Source organism: Micromesistius poutassou (assembly GCF_964030765.1).
Source record: "Micromesistius poutassou genome assembly, chromosome: 2".
NCBI classification, from domain to species: Eukaryota; Metazoa; Chordata; class Actinopteri; order Gadiformes; family Gadidae; genus Micromesistius; species Micromesistius poutassou.
Genome location: NC_140272.1, coordinates 11,341,054 through 11,361,475, shown reverse-complemented (window position 1 = coordinate 11,361,475; position 20,422 = coordinate 11,341,054). Strand labels below are relative to the sequence as shown.

At 44.9% G+C, this 20,422-nt stretch overlaps 1 protein-coding gene across 1 annotated transcript in view; it reads right to left on the bottom strand.

The window, feature by feature from the left end:
• Positions 1-1,252: 1,252 nt before the first annotated feature.
• dlgap4b (discs, large homolog-associated protein 4b) overlaps positions 1,253-20,422 on the bottom strand; it is a gene marked incomplete at its 5' end in the record, with an annotated part of 24,928 nt that continues 5,758 nt past the window's right edge. The window contains 7 exons of the mRNA XM_084464149.1: positions 1,253-1,488; positions 2,438-2,653; positions 4,278-4,369; positions 5,646-6,214; positions 8,589-8,677; positions 9,825-10,378; positions 19,564-19,816. Coding sequence (XP_084320275.1) covers positions 1,270-1,488; positions 2,438-2,653; positions 4,278-4,369; positions 5,646-6,214; positions 8,589-8,677; positions 9,825-10,378; positions 19,564-19,816 — 1,992 coding nt within the window. The 3' untranslated portion in view covers positions 1,253-1,269. The remainder of the gene's footprint in view (positions 1,489-2,437; positions 2,654-4,277; positions 4,370-5,645; positions 6,215-8,588; positions 8,678-9,824; positions 10,379-19,563; positions 19,817-20,422) is intronic.

The following is a 20,422-nucleotide window of genomic DNA, read 5'->3' as shown; positions in this document are numbered from 1 at the left end:
ATGGCAAAGCACAATGACCAAGACAGGCCATGCTTTCACTAAACAGTAAAAAGTAAAAAAGTAAAGTAACTTTAACTGCAAATTGATAATCTTGCTGAAAAGTGATGAGAATACTATTATATTGACGATATATCAAATTTCACTAGGGGTTGGCATTTATAAAAAGTAATATAATGAAAAACAATCACAACACACTTTTGCATTGGATTGAGTGATATGGTTCAGTTGAAATATGAATCGTTATGTGAAGCGATTTGAAGCATTTACCCATTGTATGCTTCACAAAAAGAATGGAAAGGTGCTGCTACTGAATATCCAAGTCATCAAAAACATACATCTCCACACAGAGAAGAAAGAATGCTTTAAAAGGAAGACTTAAAAAGTAATCCAAGAGGGTGTGAAGGAGCTTATTTTCATAGTGCCAGGAAATCTCAGGACACGCAAGCATGGCTTCAGCCAGAGATTCTGATCGCTGGGCTGGGTCATCACATTTTCAGCGGGATATGCTTTTGTTCAATATATACCTACATCTTCTGCCCTAGTTTCCTCCATAGTATTTTAAACCATGGATCAAAACATTTTGAAAGGATGCACCATTTTAAATAACCTAGCATTAATCTATTTCATGATTCTGAAACCTAATTTAGTTCCATATTGCAAAGCAATGTAGTAACGTCCCAAATGTGATAAAATGAACAAATAAATACAAGGAAGACAAAGTAAGCTGAGCTGTGTGCATGTGTTGTGTATGTAATTCACGTGATGGCCAGAAGGTGGTGTTGTGCAAAGCTACAGGATAGCCAAGGCCTTGGAAAGACAGGAAGAGGGGAAACAGAAAAGCACACATATTTGACCCCTGTCTGATTATTAGTAGATCTTATGGCCAAGATAAAATATTTATAAACAGTCTTAATATAGTTTCTTTAGGAGATAATAATACCAGCGCTATTCATCATTGTTGATATTCAATAGTAGTAACAATAAGAGAGTTCATCACCCCCCCCCCCCCGCATCTAGGTGTTAAATCTAGGGAGTTCCCATAGTCATCAGGGCTCAACAGTGTGTGTGCCCACATTTAAAACACACGTGGACCCCAGACCCCAAACTCCTATCCCTGCAGCGTTGTGTTTTGCGTTACATTTTTTTCTCTCCATCTGTTTTCCCGTTGGGTTTCTTCTCCAGCCGTCGGGAAGAACTTACATTGACAATCCTCTTCATTTCTGAGATAAGAGCATCACCCCTGGGGGGGGGGGGGGGGGGGGGGGGCCCTCATAGTCTGGTCTGGGCCTCCGGGACGTAGATCTCTATGCTGTCGGCGCTCTCGGTGGCCGAGTTCTGGCGGAACGAGGCGGCCTTCTTGGCGGCCAGCAGGCGCTTGCGGGCCTCCTGCCTCTGCTTCTCCACCGACGAGGCGGATGACGAGTCCACGCTCTTCTCGCGGCCCAGCACCGGTCGCCCCTTACCGGGCTTCTTGCCCGTCTCCTGGTCCTGGGAGGGGTGGGGAGCAGGGATGCACAGAGGGATGGTAGGGGAGGGGGTGAGAGATTAAAAAGGGGGAAAGAATTAGTGAGGCGAGGAAATGCAACGTGGACAGTAATATAGCTCTCCTCCTGTCTTGTGCAGACATTGAAGAACAGGTATTACTTATGACGGGAGAATTTTTAAAACAGTGACATTCACGGTATAGACGATAAACACATGTAGATGGCTGCAGAATTGAAATCAATCAATTTTGTTATTATGAAAAAGGCATTCTTGGAGACGTCAATGGTAGTGTGGCTTTGTGAGACATGAACCATGAACACAAACAACACACAAGACATGTTATCGACATTGCCATAGCAACATCAAGCAAGAACAATCAAGGCATACGAAAATAGGCAGACGAATTCAGGGTTCACACGCACGGACGCAGGTTAACAAGCTCAAAACATCAAAGTTCGATAAAAACACCCCCATAAAGAAACCTGGAGACAGAGAGAGAGACAGACAGACAGACACACACACACACAAAAGAGCCAGGGCTGGTTTCTGCTGGATGCTTTAACACAATTTACCGCGACATGCAGGACACCTAAACGAACCACGACAGACAAACCATTCCACACCAATGGCCCCCTTTCAAATATATTGGCCATGCATGTGAAAAGGGGGCGGGGCCTCTCTGGCCCATCACGTCCGTCTGGGGTTGGCCCTGATCAGGGGCTCACCCTCTGCGGGGGGAACCAGGGGTAAGGGTGGAGGAGAGAGGGAGAGAGGGAGTGAGGGATAGAGGGAAAGAGGGAGAGAGAGAAAGAGAGACAAGGGGAGGGGAGGGTGACAGTGGAGGTGGAGGTCGGGAGCTGGTGGTGGTGGTGGCGGTGGCGGGAGGAGTGAGGCCGATCTCGGCGGCTTTCCTACCCCAGCCAGGGTACTGGGCAGCAGGGGTGGGAAGTACCTTCCGCTCAGGGGATGAGAGGGCGGATGTGGTGGTGGCGGCGGCGGCGGTGGCAGCTGTGGAGGCGGAGCCAGGCGCTGGCTGCCAGTCGTTGGACTTGAGGTGGTAAAGCTCGTCGAACTTGAGGCTGATGTCCTCGATGGAGAGCTGGAGCAGGTCCCAGAAGCCCGCCAGGTCCTGGGGGCTGGGCCGCGGGTTGGCGCTCACATTCTGCCCCTCCCCCCCCCGAGACACACACCATTACATTAAGTCAAGTTGGCTTTTATGTGTCACATTTACAGTTGCAGTTAAATTAATCTATTATGAATGGGTGAAAAGGGTGCATAATATAATAATAATATTAGAGGTAGATGTCGGCAAAATTACCCAAGGTCGAAAATATTTTTGTCCCCCACCCATCTATGTCAGGATTTTGAAACTATTATTAACTACACCTTTTAACTACGGTGAGTCATTTTTTGTGTAAGACATAAAAAAACAAAAAAGGAAATAATCTCCCCTTAACTACCACTAGATGGCACTGTGTCACTGCAGCAGTTAGGAAACACGGTTCAATACAAATGTTGATCAATAAAATCAAGTGATGCTGGCACTAAAGTCAACATCAGTGCAAAAACAACAACAAATAACTCATCGACAGTGCCTACTTATTGCTTCAGAAAGAGCTGCGGTCAATATGGAAAGGCAGCAAAAACCAATATGACACGATTTCTTTCCACAGCTTCTAATTTTAGACATCACAGAGCCTTTGGACGCCGTCCCTCATAAGCAGCCGATCTGCTGCGTAAGGCTGTCTGTGAACACCGCTGCTGACTTGTTAAAGCACCAGAAAGGCTTAAATAAGATGATACATTGACTCATTTAGAGCAACGGGAAATCATTCAAACGATGATAGGCAGCGCCCCAGCGAGATGAATTAAGCCCCACACAATTGGCTGTTAATAGCATGGTGTCAGCCTGATCAATAGATCAGTGCTGTAGACTGTAGGAGCTGATCCTGTGACTAGCGTTAGCGAGATAGCTTCCTGTCTCCTGCTCCAACTGCACTACTACCAGCTTTGATGAAGATGAGGCAGTGATAGCAAGACTTTTTTAAATGGCTCAGGGACTCCTGTATGCTTACAGTAGGGTCAAAAGCGTGGGTTGTTTTTGTCCCGAGATGAAAGGGCCAGAGCAACACTGAATATTTAAGTAGCTAGTCTAGGCCTCTGAAAACATATTTTGGTAATAGAAAATACCTCTGTCCATAACAGAACACCAAAATGATTTAAAACTCTCATGTAAGTATGGCAGGCTGATAGTTGCTGATAAAACATCAAAATGCACAGAAGAAAATTAGGATGATGCGGATTGATGGGCTTCAGTGTATTCATACGCGTCTATCTGGTGTAATGATGAAGTAACACTATAGTTGATTTAATGAAACCGAACAGAACTAGCAAAACGTCAACACCCCGGAAGTCCGCCTTTGTTTGAAGTTTTCTGGCGCATGCTCGACATGCGAAAAAAAACGATTGCCCTCTGTAAATCGAGGTCAGGATGTCATTGTTAAGTGAAATCACTGTTTCACCGGTCCATACATATGGACAGAAAACCGATTTTTGAAAAATATTCGTTTTCAGTGACCGTAATAGCAGTTTCGTTATGGACGGGAGGCCAAAACGCAGAGAAAATATGAAAATACTATTTTAATTACCCATAAACGTGTGGACGAGGGTCTAGTCTAGCAGCCAACTGAAATGATGAGATGGTTGCTGTGGTAACTTGGTGACATATGGTGTTGCTTGAATCCCTGTGTTGTTGTGTTTTTGCTATGTGTGCTTGTGTGGTTGCTTCTCACCAAGTTCTGGTCACAAAGCCCCCGGAACTGTTGGAACTTCTGGGACATGAGGAGCTGGGCACTCCCCACCGCGCTACGGACCTTCCCCAGCACTGCAGAGGACAGATCACACCAGAACACAGATCACACCAGTCTTGAATTCAAATTTGTCCATCCAATGTCTTTCGAAACCTGGACCTTGGATCTTACCAAAAGAGAGAAAATGTAGCCACCCTATAGCTTTAGCACAAAGCTACAGACAGTAATGTTAGAGAATATCATCATTCACACCAATAGTTGGTTGTCTTTAGAAGTATAAAGCATGAGGAGTCATCGACAGGATTTAGGAAGAGCAGTGACATACATTAATACATACATATATAGAGCGCTTAGTGCAACACTGGCTTAGCTACGACATTAGTATTTTTAAAACCTCCATGGGCTGCCAGGAACATGGAGGGGGCAGATTACAGTGTTTTGGATGATGGTGTCCTCTTTAAAGTTATTGAAGCCTGTAGAGACTAGTCTCTGTGCCCATCTCTTCCTCCTCAAAACTGGGAACACCATTGGTCCCAGTTTACCAATAACAGTTGAAGTAATGGAATGTTAGCCCTATGCCAATTCTTTAAACTACAACGGTGGATTTTTTCATAACCATCACCCACACACAGACCACGGTGGCCAGCTTATACAAAACCAAGTCTTTATTTTGATTATATGAACTCATGCATGCAGAAACGTGTTGTTGTTTTCTGTATCTGTGCATGGACATGTTGAATCTCCCAGACTGATGTTGAGTCACTAATCTAATCTGGAGGTTTAATCAGTTCCAGGCAAGATTAGTGTAATTCTGAGGGATTACAGGCTTGCTTGTGTGGCAACCCCAGGTATTACCGTCTCATCTCCCATCCCTCATCCCCTGGACGGGGCTGTGGGTCAGGGGTGGGGATTCGGGGATTGACAGTCAGACCACCATTGGTGTCTGGGTGGAGTCCCATTATTTTCTCGCTTGTTCAGAGGACACTATGGTATTTTAGATTTGCAAATGATTTGGCTGGACGTGCAACATTTCTGGGCCAAGTAACTTTGGATATGGCCTCATTTTTTAAATAATGATATTCATCCTTCGGACTCAGAAGTGGGAATGATGAATGATGTCTAATTGGCTTGAAGTCGCGTTAGAACTGGGCCACCCTTATTCTGCTCTTTAACTGTTTTGTAAATACATTATGACTGGATTTAATATATAACACCATACCGTTTACTAGTTTGACATTTAGCAGCTGCCTGCATACAAAGCGACTCAAAGCTATTTCAATTTTGCATACACTTTTCCCCGGGGGGCCTGCAGGCTGAACGCTAAGTAAGGGGGTGTGGGGGGTTACATACCTTCCTCTGAGATCTGGTTCTCTTTGGTCTCCAGTTCCATCTGCTGGCACCAGCCCTCCATGCGGCCCGTCTCCGCCTGCAGCAGCTTCAGGAACCAGTGGCCGTCTCTCCTGCACAGTGTCCCCCCACCACCGGAACCCCCACCACCACCACCACCACCACCACCACCAGCGACCCCGACGCTCCCACTCTCCAGCCAGGGGTCGGGCGGCGGCAGGGACGAGGGGTCCAGGGCGGGGTCCATGCTCTCCGAGAACGAATCCGAGCTGCTGCGCGTGGTGGAGCGGTTCAGGATCTGGCGTGGCGGAGGTGGAGGCGAGGAGGAGCAGGAGGTGGTGGCGGTGGTGGTGGCGGTGGTGGTGGTGGTGGTGTCTCTGAGGCCGTCGCCGTTGTCCAGCGAGGCCAGGTGGGAGTCGGTGGACTGGCTGGCGCTGTTCACCATCACCTTCTTCTCGGCGGCGCGGCCGTTGCTGGAGGCCAGGACGTGTGAGGCGGCGGCCGAGGGCAGATCCGGCGTGGTGTCAGAGTCCGTGTCCTGCTTGGAGGCCATGCTGCTGGAGTGACCGACCCTGGAAGACAAGAGAACCACGGCAGGGGCTCAGTGTCGCTCGGGTCTCAGCGTGACACTTCCATAGAAGAGGTTTTTCCAAATGAACCACGGCAACACAAAAGATAAGGGCAACCAGCAAAGCAAGGAAAGATAAGTCAAGGGGAAGTCTACTAAAGCATATTAAATCTATTCCGACTACACAACAAAACACTCATCCATATCACCTTATCTTTAATGGTAAACATTGACCTAATACAACAATGCAAACAGTATAATCACAGAGGAAAGACATCCACCAGAGCATGTGGTTAATATTGTTTGCTAGGCCATGGTATGGCATGCCCACAAAGTATATCAGCATAGTCTATCACGCTATATTGCTTTTTATAGCAATATAGCGTGATAGACTTTTTATTGTTTTTTTTCATCCTCATGAATGAATGCAGGCAAAATGTTTTGGCTGGGTCATTGAAAGTTGCAATCAGTTTCTGAGAAGAAGAACAAGAACAAGACTAAGGAAAAAGTTGATTACCTTCCACAGTTTGGGCGTGTACTCTACAGCCTTCCTCGGGAGATGTTACAAGATGTCAAGGGTGTGAGGTGTGGTTGGCAGCCAGGTGAGTATAAGCCTGTCTTGCCGGGGTGGGGTTGCGGGGTAGGGGTGGGGTTTGGGAGGGGTGGGGATGTGGCCCGACTGTGTAAGCTGCTGTTTCCCGGGTAGTTTTTTTACAGAGAGGGTATGGCGGATGGTATGGTATGTCTCCGCCTCCCATAACCCCCACCGTCTACTGAATCCAGGATATCCAGTGAGGACTTGGCGATCCTTCAATAATCCATCATGGGGATATAGTCCCTTGTTTAGTCCACAGTATGCTTCTCTCCCTCTCTTGAAATGGTTTGGCCTATTCTTTAGCTTCTCTCTGGCTGTGCTAGTATGCCGCTTCTTTTGCATGAACAAAAGAAAAGCAAGATAGTGTTCAGGTTATTCTCTGAGTGAAACCCCTCCCTCGATGGATGTAGTGCAGTTTGTAGAAACCGTAATCGGTAATCAGCTGAAATTCCTTTTTGGTTTCAATCAGGATTTTTTATGAACCAAGGAATGGCCTCGGCTTAAGAGTGCACTGCAGTGTTTCATCACAAGTAAGGAGATTTCTGGATTATTCCCCAGCCCAAGCGAATTTATGTTATTTTCTGTTATCTACTATTCTGTCTTCTTTGGAGCTCTTTTTTCTGTGTTTGGGTCCCGTACCCGTAAAATATTGAGTCTATCCTAGTGGATACAAATGGCAAGTTTATGGGTTAGTGGGTTAACTGCGGGAACAAGACTCTTTACCAGACTGGATAGTGGATACAGAGTGTATACTTTGCATGCGGATGGATCGGTTTGTTTCCCATTAGGGGGTGGACTTGCTGTTGTCTGTTGACTTCCTGTCAGTTCTGCTTGGATCCTCACCACCATCCACCATCATCCACATGCCAATTCATATACCATAAAACCATCATAATCACTGATAATTCTCGGTAAAGACTTGGTATTTGTGTTTAGCGACAAACCAATTAATTATTTCCCTCTGTAAAAGATTTGGACTGGATACACACCGACAGCTGGGTAGAAGGGCTCGAGTTACGGGCTTCAATGCAAACTAGAGCTAACCATTGACTGGCTTCCGGGACCTTGATAAAGGCGTCTCTCTACTGACACGCAGGGACATCTACACAGGTGAGATACAGTAGGTAGACACAGAGGTAAAAATATTATAAATACAAAAACAGAAAAAAAAGGTTATAACAAGTATAGGAGCACGAAGTGGCAAGTTAGGGGTTCGCTAAGCCACAACAAAAAGGGGCATTGTCAAAGCATATATACGCAAAACAAACAGAACAAAAATGGGCAAATATAAATAAAACAGTAGGCATTCATATATTCCGTAAAAAAAATGTATTTTTACAGGAACTGGTTTGAGCAAAGTTCAGTCAGGAGAAATGTAAATGTACTCAAAGCAGTTGCTATTTACACAAAACCAGGTCTATCATGCAAAGACAGGAATAATCGGGAGGAAGTGCTGAGCAAATGTCCATCTGCGTGGTGTCATAGCAACCGACCCTGCTACAGACATGGGCCAGTGTGACACGCAAAGACTTCCAAGCGCAATACATTCAATAGAGAACCCAGGAGACCAGTGAAAACACTGAACAGTTAACCCTCACTTCAATACAAGTGATGAACCGCACCCAGGTGATCAACGCCTTCACTATCTGTTCTGAGGAAAACGGGCTCCCCGATTACCAGACCAGGGGAGAGGTCGAGAGAAGCTTAAATATGGCGGCCTCACAACGAGGGTGTGAGGAGGAAGAGGAGGTGTAATGACCGCTGTAACAGGAAGTGGACTTACTGCCAGCCGTCCTCCACCTGTACACCGATGGACTGAAACCTGGCCAGCTGCGGAGAGTCCTCTCGCTGGACCTCCTGAATACAGTCCACCTGAGAGGTAAACACACACACAAATAACCTTTTAACCCCATAAAAGGCATCATCTATATGATTGCAATTGGTCAAATACCAATGGTTAAATACTAAACGATTGTACCCTGCAAATTAATACCCATTTACTTTCATCAGAGGCTTTTAGCAGATGTAAAATACAGTGAATTCAGTAACCCACAGAGGAGGTAGGGGCAGGCCTTCACGCTCTCTTTAGCTGGTAGTATCTTTTGCTGGGAGTGGAACAACACAGCTACTGTGCTATCACGTCCCCTTTAGGTTACAAATGACTGGTCTTGTATAATGACAACACTAACCTTAGTGGTGAGGTCCGAAGACTATTAGGTGTAGCATTAAGAAAAAATCGGTTCCATCAAAAGGATACATATTTCCAGAAACCATTCTAAATATCATAATTAATGGTTGCTTTCTAATGGCCTTAGGAGAAGGTTTCGTTTATGTAAATGGTTTGGAAAATGGAGGACACCACTGTTATTACAGAAGATAGAGCGGAAAATTGCGGTCCAAAGGGAATGATAAATATACGTATGTCCAGCCTTTCAGGCGATGGCGGTTGCATGTTCAGTTAAGCAGAATTCACCATTTACAGACACGGTATTAGTTAGCTCACTTTTCCCTACATTTCACTTGAGACTCAGAACATACCCATACATTTAAGGAGGAGTATACCACAGCACTGTTGAACTCAACATCATGGGACCTCTGGCTTTGAACCGGTCCGAATCAATGCGCTACAAACACAACATTTCAAACGACGGTCCATTACAGCTATCGACCAGATGTTTCCGTGACACGTAAAATCATTATGCTCCAAGCACCGCCAATATATCAATTAAATTTCAGCTGATCAAGTCCATTAAAAATACGTTATAGAGGAAAGAGGTAACATATCTAATCATTGTCGGCAACTGAGTAAGAGCGAAATAAACCGCAGTCTGGGTTTATTCCTTTTCAAACCTTTCGAGGCTGAGAGAAAATACACTAATAGAATGCGAATTAGAATAACAGCAACTGCTGTTGATGAGAAAAAAAAAAATCAGAATCAAGCCCAGCTGAACCCCATCCACCTGCATTCAACTCAAAGCACTAACACCCACCCAGGCACAGGGCGGCCCGTGTCCCCTACCTGTATCCCTATGGAGGACAGCTTCCTCCTGGGCACCGGCGCCACCAGAGGCTCCTCCCCCAGCAGTCCTCCCTTACCGCCGCCGCCGCCGCCGCCTCCCGTCCGCGGAGGGAGGTCGTGCTGGACGGCGATGGAGGCGTGCGAGTGGGCGCGCGCGTGCGCGTGGGCGTGTGCGTGGGAGGAGTGTGAGGCGCGTGAGTCGTTGGTGTCGGTGCACGCGTTGGCGGTGGTGCCGATGGCGGCGGCGAGTGCGGAGGCGTAGGGCTCGCGGGCGAGGGCCACGGGGACGGCGGTGATGGTCTGCAGGGGCCGGGGGATGCCGCGGGCCAGGCTGTTGGCGTGGCTGCTGTCCAGGCTGTCGGACGAGTTGCTGTGGGCGTGGCTGGACTGGCTGGTGGCCTCCGAGTGCCGGTCCTGCAGGTCCTGCAGGTAGGTGTCCTCCTGGGCCGACTCGGTGCTGCTCTGCACCGTCACCGAGCTGTAGGGCTTGGAGGTGGTGCGGGGGGGCACGGGCGGGGGGGCCGTCCGCTTACTGGTGGTGATGCACGTGGAGACTGGAGGGAGGGGGGGGGGGGGGGGCGGGCAGGAGGAAAGAGAGACAGAGTGTGATAGAGAGACACACACAGACAGAGAGAGAGAGGGACACAGGCAGATAAAGAGAGAGACGGATACAGAGGTTCAGGTAGACGGAGGAGAGACGCAGAGAGAGAGGAAGAGAGAGAGAGACACACACACACACACACACATACAGGAATATTGACACACACAGACAGACAGATAGACAGAGATAGAAAGAAAGATAGGAGAGAGGGAAAGAAAGAAAGAAAGAAGGAAAGAAAGAAATAAAGAAAAAGAGGGAGGGCAGGGTGACAGAAGGGAAAGAGAGACAGATGGGGAGAGATACAGAGAGGGAGAGAGAGACAGAGGCATATTGGAGGAGGTTGGAGAGAGGGTAAGGGTAAAAAGGGTAAAAAGTTGCAGGATGTTAAAACAACAGCTGAATTGACGAAACATATCAACAGGAAGGTGGGAAGTTTGACTGTTTTTCAACTTGGGAACAGAATGGCCCATGGTTCTCCAATGCAGTGCCATTGTCCTGATTAACACCAAACACATAGGCCGACACTTACGGAGGGTCAGTGGTTAAACCCATTAGGACCCAACCACATAGACAAGGAAGCCTACACCTTGTAGTGACCCAGGTTCCCTTTTGACTTGCTGTTCTACGTCTTCATCCTGGCTTTCAATGTACTTTCTCCATTCTACTGTGCCTAAAGGGTGACTATGCCCATAAAACAAACAATAAGCTAACGGTATACACTAAGGGTTCATAACCAATAAGAATTATTATATAGCATTAGCATATGCTAATAAATGAATACTTATCCTAACATGAACACCATCATCTTAGTAAACATGAACATCATTAGTTAAAATCAAAAGCATTAGTAAATATAAACACAATTTGTAAATGATTACTAGACTATTAGTTAACTGTTTAATGTTAGTTAATGCTTATTACTGCATAAACTAATGTTAAATAATGGGTAATTAATGAACCCTTATTGAAAGAAATTGGCCTACAAAAGCAGAGAAATAAAGTAGGATACTATAAAGTAGATCATCAAATAAGCTTTCCACCATGAGGAAACGGAATGCAGCTTGCTACCACACACACACTTTCCAAGGTCCATATTTAAAGTCTGATAACCAGATGAAATCAAAAGAGGCCTCCATTGCTCTATCAATATGAATGTTTTTTAAACACTTGTATAGCTCATAGCTCCCTCTCTCTCTAGAAATATACAATTGTCTAATGGTGGCAGAACTACAAGCTTAAATTGTTATGCCAGTAGTCTCCACAATGGAGACCTTCATGCAGGCTTCCATGCCGCCCATGCAAGTCCTGCAGACATCATCTTGCCAAAAAACCAAGGGACAGAGGTAGTGTGAGTGAGTGAGTAGAGCGAGAGAGATAGAGAGAAAGAGAGACAGAGACAGAGACAGAGAGAAGCCAGTCGATTAAAAACTCCAGCCAAGCTCCTTGTTATCCGCTCCCCTGTGTGCTGGCCTGGGTCCATTATATCTGGGGGCGGTTTGCCAGACGCAAGATATTAAGTATAATGTGGGTCAGTGAGGCCACTCAATCACTGTGATTTACATCTTATATGCAGGGCCAATGAGACAGTCCAGCGAGGACAAGAGAAACCCTTCTCTCTCACACACACACTGCAGAACAAAATGTCCCATCTATTAAAAAAAACATCGGGAAATTGTGTGCTGGCGTCCCCTCCCCTTGTACAGTAAACCACTGTGACAGCCCAGTGGAACAGGTTTAAGCATAGTGTTTCATATTCGTTGGCATGACATATGCATAACAATATGTGCATGAGCCTCAAGGGATCGGTGATATTCATCACTTGCTCACATCAATTGATAATTCAAATTGCATTCAAAAGACTTGGTGGTTAAACTTGTCTGCTGTTGATTTTAACCACCATACAAGGTGAGAGGGGAGCTGTGTTGCAGGCCAAGCAACCTTACTTCTGTTAAACATAAACTCTGGACCCATATAAGAGCATAGAGGTTCTGCTCATCTCTAGAGATGAGCAGAAGGGGTTATCGTCAACATCAACAAGAGATGCTTCAAAGTGATCTAATAACGAAACCAAATCCAATTTAAAACACAAATAACAAACATCTTTATACTGATATACTGTTGTTTTATATGTTGGGAAACTAAAGAGACCTTCCAGAGGGAAAGGCTTTTCTGTCTTTGACTGTAGAATATTGTCAGAAAACCAAACTGTTTGCAGTGCAGTTGGTTGAACCACATGCTGTGTTTGAAATCCTGGAAACGGAAATCCTGTATATTTCCATGGGTTCATCGGATGGCATTCATCTTGTATTTAACATAGCCATGCTCAGTTTAGAAAATATGTTCTTCAAACATCAAGTATATTACGTATGAGGAAAACATGACAGCTTCTGAATAAACGCATATATTGTATCTGCTTCAGCACTAAGCCTTTTTAACATACTGTATATTCCACAATGAAGACTTTGTTGTTGTGAAAATGGAATATATTTCCAACACACTTAAACTGTTTTCCTACAGACACCAAGCACCATTGTTGTTTTTGCACAAACAGAGAGCTCAAGAAAAGCCTTGTTGAATGAAAACCCCTGCAACGCCGTTTAATTCCATCCAACCTACTTAGCCAGATCCCCAAATGGGCCCTCAGAGTTTCTAATCACATTCTTTCATGATCTCAAGCTCCCCCCTGATGTCACATGCTGCTAGCCAGCATGTGACATCATACTAGGGAACGACTACGGACAGACAGCCAGGACCTGCAGAGACAAACCGTGAGTCAGGAACGTGGGAACGACTGGGACTATCATCAAAGGTTTTTGATCCTTATCACTACACAGCACACCTGCTCCTCTGTGTGGCTGTGTGTGTGTGTGTGTGTGTGTGTGTGTGTGTGTGTGTGTGTGTGTGTGTGTGTGTGTGTGTGTGTACTAGCCGCCAGGGCAATGTGTGTATGTGTCACTCCAGGTGTGCAAGTTCATCCTTCTGTGCAGGATTTAACCCCTTGGAGTGGAACAGTACACACACACACACACACACACACACACACACACACACACACACACACACACACACACACACACACACACACACACACACACACACACACACACACACACACACACACACACAGCTGAACTCCACTGAATACATTCCATAGAAAAGGGTTCCTAACTGACATATGACTTTGCATGGGAGATTAAGTATCGACTCTGCCGGGGTAACTTGGGAAATGACGAGCGTGAACAGTCTGTTCTTGCAATGTTCTTTGTGAGATGTACACGCAACACTTGAAAGTTGACAGTTGACACAGATGCACCATGACAACGATGCTGACGTTTCTGCCCAAAAAATTAATAGGCTGCGATAAAGGAGGAGCTGATTTGAATCATGTTGTCATTTGTCTTGATGCTCAGCTGTAAACAGGTATAAATGCCAGCCACTCAAGCCCAGGACACATCTTCTAGTCGATTTAGACCAGGGAGTTTCCAAGTTTGCCAGATTCCAGACAATTGCCGAGTTGTTCTGACTTGTTGTTTTTGTGCAACGGGTTGAGCATTTTAGACAGAAGCAACAAGCGGCCATGTACTGCCAAATGGTTCCAGTGAATCTTGAGTGGGCATAGGGCATCGCTGTTGTGATGCCACTTTAGACAACAGTGGCACTGCTGTTCACCGCAGGCCTTTTACCATCATGCGTTTTCAGCGCAGCAGAACAACATATAATAGCAGGACAAACAGTTTGGGGGATCTCCAAGCACTGGTTGACCGGTTCACTCACTTTTAATAGTGTAGCAATGGGAACAAATTATTGACAGCGCACCACAAGTCAGGAGGAATACAGATTGACAGTAGGCTCTTCAATCAGATTAGGTCTGCAGCAGTCAGTTTTCCCTGCTCCATGGATGCATTTTTAATGAACTGTCAAACTTTCTCCACACCCTGTTTTCAAAGGCTGGTTTCCTACTTAGGTCTCTCTCACACACACACACACACACACACACACACACACACACACACACACACACACACACACACACACACACACACACACACACACACACACACACACACACACACACACACACCTCTGCTCCTAACAAGGATCCCACTAAACAGCTGCTCTTTTGGCCCAGGTCGGTGCTGCATGCGTGTCGACTTACCACTGATTTATCTGGCCATTACAAGGAAACCAGAAACTGAATCTAGGGTTGGTACCCAGATTCATTACTCTTGGTAAACGTGATGGGAGAGGGAGAGGTATTTGTAGGAACACGCAGTAGCCAGTCAGCGAGGAAATGTGCTGCAGTTCACTCCCTCCAGCCCTTATAGGTCACAGTTAAATCTGAATGTCAGAGCAATAATATGGTAATGGGGAATTGAGGATTGAAATGGGCCCAGGAGCTAACTGGATATGGCATTTAGCCTTCAATTAGAAGAAATGTCTGTTGAAAGCCAACAACTGTATGTTTAACGGAAATTGATGACATAGTCTGCAGCAAGCTGTTGCTTGGTTGCAAAAAAAATTAGGTACAAAGATATCGGCATGAGCTTCGACATAACCGGGTTGTCCGGGATTTGAACCCTTGACCTGCCGTAGCATTTTGCTTCTTGCCAGATCAGTGTGAGTAAAAATAAACCAACCATTTTAAGCAAACAAGGTCAAGAGTGCACAAATAAAGGCCACTTATCAGGATTGCATGACTGTATATACTAACATCAGCACATGTAAATGATGCTTTGCAGTCAAGGTCTAAACATGACATGGCTGTGGAAAGGGACATCCATCCATTATTGACAACGCAAACTGTTTGGAAAACTATTTTGATGCAGCTTTATGTTGACACAGGCATATACTTAAATATAACAGATAATTGTGTTGCATTTGTTTAGAAGATAAAAACAAGAGGCAAACAAACACATACAGCCAAGCTAATGTTGTCTCTGCTTTTCCATATTTTGCTGTTGTTTATCTGATTTGGGAGGATATTAATCAATCCAAAGCAATTGGATTGGGATTACATGCAGCTCTGTAAGAATTAAAAGTTTGGGCTACACTATCAGCACATAGGACTAAATAACAAATAACTGACTAAATATGACAAATATCTTGCAGGCCTTAGCCAGTGCAGGACACAGTGGTCAGAAGTGGAGTTTATCTGACCAGTTGATATGAGTTAATTCCCTCACTGAGCAAGTTACAGAGTCTTTGAACCCAATGACTGTGTCCATTGTTCCATGTAGGCCTAGAGACCATTCCAAACTGTGCATCATTACTCAACAGCACAGGGAAATTATGTTATTGTGCATAGCCTCGCATCGGACTGCCAAAACACAGCTTTGGTTCAGTTTGTTCCTGCCTTGTCATTATTGCACTCGCTGGCTGGGCCATTGTTAACCATTATGGCCGAGTTGCCAAAGTGAACAGTTTGCTCCTTGTATTGTTTTGTCAAATAAAAGCTATGAGCAACAAACTGGGAAAACGTTTCATATCTTAGCGTGTGAGAGAGACGGATAAAGTCGTGGAATTAAACCTAGAGATGTCATCATTGCTAAATACGTTTTCTCAGGCCAAAACCGCTTGCCATGGACTCATGACAAGAGGATAGCTCAACCAGAAGGAGAGGTCAGCACAGCAGCTATGATGAGAATGACGAATCATCAATAAAGTACAGTCTATAAAGATTGCATTGAAAAACATAGGCCTCGCAAGCAAGTCAATGTAAAACAACAGACAGTTTTGGTGCGAAAACAATATGTAATTGGGAATGATTTGGATATTCAAAGTATGCCTCGCTTGTTTGTTATTTCTTCACAAATATAACCGCTTATTTTGATGATTATCTAGCCCAAGAAATACGCTCTGGTTCACTCAACGCAGAGCCTTTAAATCAGCCACTTAAACATCATTCAGTGCTAGTCCAATGCATTGTACAGAGCACATTCTTAAATAAGCACATACACAACACAAACACACGGGAAATCATTAGAAACTCAATTAAAAATAAGATTCATTATAAATTATGCATTTTGCTTGCTTGAAAAACATTAAGTTAATAACTTTGATGAACATAAATTTAATAAATGATTGAGTTTCAATCAAGAACACCCTGAGACTTGACGTTATCCTCTTTTTAATCCACATTAAAAAGCGGCTACACAAGTTATCTTGTTTGTTTCCATAATTCGTTCTGAGTTTGACGTAGGCATAGTGCCAAAGGTTTAAAAAGTCTTCTTCACTAGACGCAGATATAAACGGCCTTGCGGGCGACATGAAGAGCGTCCAAGCGTGAGGTGTGTGTGCAGTCAGCTGACAGTAAAACGAAAACACTATTTTGTTCATCTTGAAACTCCCGAGTATAATCACATACATAAATCAACAGTGGAGACACTTACCCTGCAGACAGACGCACTTCAAAACAACTCCGGCCAATTTTTTATAGCAATGTAAAATATACAGATATTGTAGACAATTGGCAAAGCGGGGTCAACAGGGTTTGTGTTCATCAGTATAGAAGAATAGTCGGAGTGCACTGCTTGGTGCGGTGTGTGTGTGTTGGACTAGTGTTTCCTCACAGGGGGGCGTGGCGGATCGGCGCTCGTACAGAGTATATGTGTTCGATAGCTCCGTCTGGTGGTTGACATTCCGTACAACAAAACGACCCAAGTCAAAGATTTAACCATAGGGGGCCAACACAGATCACAGATTGTGTAAATGCAAAAATTGTAATTAGTCGAACAATAACGAGTCTCCAATCCGTTCAACGACCATTCAACGTCTAATTGCATTGAACGCTGTTATAATGCAAAAAAAAACAAAACATCATCATATATTGAGTAATTGAGTGAGAGAAACATCTAATCATCAATCATATTATTGGCTGCTTTATAATCCTGCTATATGAACTTCAAACATCTTTGATCCGTGCCCATATTCTAGTAGCAACGGGAGCTATTCCTCTTGGACCTCCACAGATGTGACTCTCTTCTGCTACAGCCCAAAAAAATATGTCCTAATTAATTTGCAATCTACTCGGTAAGGTCCTAGTTTACATGCATGTGACACATTGAAATCCCTGAAGTGTTGCACTGTTTAAAGACGTTGTACTGGTAGCAGGCTGACATGATACGATTTATAAGCCACATTACCATACATATGTATCTATTTATTGTATTTCCCAGGATGTTCAACCCAATCCCAATAATATTGATATAATAATGTATACATATAGAGCTTATCAATTTGGCCATTTGGCTGTTTTTTTTTAAATCCAAAGCTGCCGTTTAATAAACATCAGTCAGTTTGGGGTTAGGTTGGTAAATTGCTCATGCAACGCCTGCAGGTAGACTGCCGAAACTTGGGCTTCAAACCCAAAGTGATTCAGTCGGGAGAGACTAGCCCTGCAACATATTTAGATTTACTACAACAGTAGTCTTTTTGACACTGATGAACATATATCGATTCTGTTTACGAGTTAACACAAGTATATACAAGTGTATACAAGTTATACTAGTATACACAAATTCCTTCTCATGCCTGACCCCTTTGGCTTTCGGTGAACTGACCACACACGGTAGGCTTCTACGAGTTGGCTTTTATGTCTCTGTGGCCCCAGAAGGGCCCTGTAATCCCCTCATGTACTTCCACTGAATGAATGTAGGCTACTTTAAAGCACACCAGTCTAAACTCTGTTCTATGAGGAGGAGAAACTGCTAGGACCAATGTTTTAGAAACAACAGCCAGCATTTATTTAACAATTCAGTTATAACCTTCTTCACACAAATGTCAAATATGTAACCAATTACAAATTCCAAACACAGAAATAAAGGTTACAACAGTCAAGGTAAGCAAAACACTGTCTTTTTCTGGCGTGTTGTGATCGGAGCCGGTTGCCTGCTTGTTGAAGTGTCAGTTTCTCTGCATCTAACTACATAATAATATAGACTGGCTAAAGCTAGCTCTTCTTTTAATGCTAGGGAACTCATGAGTAGGTTGTCACTTCCTTCACTTTTTCCTGGTAAAAACCGTCCCGTTTCAAACATAATGGAAATGAGCCTAAAGGCTGTTCTATACAACAAAGTCGTCGGGGAAGGTCCCACATCACTTCAAATATTGTCAATTTTATGTGACTTATGCAATTCAATTCCTTTTAAGTAGTCCCTTTGAGGAGGGAGCAGAATAGCGGGTGGTCCTCACTTGGTGTCCAGGCAGTGAGGGGACTCTTTTAGTGGTCTGTCAGCCCCAGACACTCAAGGAGTAGTAAAAGCTGTTCCTCCTTGGGGCTATCAGCGCAGAGATTTTTTTGCCTGAAGAAGACCCGATAGGGTCAAAATGTTGCTGTAAATTTTCATTAAATTAATATGGGAGCTTAAGCAGTGCTGCAGACATTACATTTCTTTCACTTGCAGAGACCCACTGCTCTTTCCAGGTCATCTTGTGTGAGAAAGAGCAGGCCGCAACCAAGCCCAACATGTGTGTGTGAGTGTGTGTGTGTGTCTAGAGAAGGACTGACTCTAGCATCAGGGACACTACGGTAGCAGCAGTGGATTATTCAATGTTTTTATGTTTTTTTCTTATGACATTTCAATGATTATTTTTGTTCGTAATCTAAAGGTTTGTCAGTTGGAGATTGTCAATCACAATTCATTTTCAACTTCATTTTATATTCCTACGGCTGTTTTTTTTTTGTGCAGACACGTCTTATTGTTATTATTATCTTGCCCAAGACACATAGACTCTGATTAACTCAACAAAGAGCTTTTTCATTAAAGCCACTTCAAATAAACATGAGTCATGGATAGTCAAAGCCATTGTACAGCGTACATGTTCTTCAATAACACCTTCAGCACAAACACTTAAGCAGTCCTCAGCAGAGATTGGAATAGGATAAGTTATGAGTGCATGTTCTTTATAGCGGGGGCCATTGTTTGCTTGTTTGAGCAATAATTAGCGAAATGAAGAATTTGGACGAATACAAAATGAAAGTAATTCTAATTACTTTCCTCCTTAATTGAGCCGCGTTTCTTCGTCTTGTTTGTCATCACACTAGCCAGTTCAAAAAGAGACGAATGAGCCTCATGGTGATCCCCTTTTTTTAACCCATTTTGTTAGTGTGGGGGTGGGGGTGGGGTGGTGCTGCCTCACCAGTGCTGGTGCTGTAGGTGCGGACTGTGGTGGCGGTGGGCGGCGGCGACTCCGAGTCCAGGGACGCCGAGTCGTCGTCCTGGGAGCAGCCGGCCTGGATGGCCCTCAGGTAGCTGTGGCTGCGGGAGCGGAAGCACGTGGGCATGGGCAGGTCGGGGGGCTCCGGTTGGTCCTGAGAGGGCGGGCGGGAGTCTCGGTACGTGGAGTCGGAGCTGCGGTCCTCGTAGCGCTGGCTCATTTCCAGGTCCCGCAGCTGAGAGGGGGGGGGGGGGGGGGGCGAGAGGGGGTGGGTTACTGAAAGGGGCCGCACGGTGTGTGTGTGTGTGTGTGTGTGTGTGTGTGTGGGGGGGGGATTTGGAACACTGAAGTAACAACGAGACGCTGCAAGGCAGAGCTCCCATTGGGCTTTTTATTATTGTCACGGTCTACTACACAAGTTTAAAACCATTGCTGTCATTCCAGCTGACTTGTCTCTTCTTTAAGAATAAATTAATTTGGACCTGTGAAGCACATTTGTCAGAGTGCAATAAACTCAAAGTGGAATGCAGTTTTATAGCACCTTAAAACCTCAGCCAACGAGGAGAAGTGCAGCGCTCTATTAGCGTCGACCTGGGTTTCACCTTTACGCGGTTTCCCACTGAAACCTCTCATGTTGCTGCTCATGTCTACCTTCAAACTGCCAACTTCACACTTCAAGCTGTGCTACAAAGAGGTGTGATGTCTGCACTAGAAAGCAAACGCCACCAACGTCTCTCAGCCACTCCAGGACGAGCGATTTGTAAAGAAAAATAATCTTGATTGGTGAGAGAATGTTCAGGGTGATGCGCAAGAGTTGTTTGTTGAGTTTGTTAGGGGATGA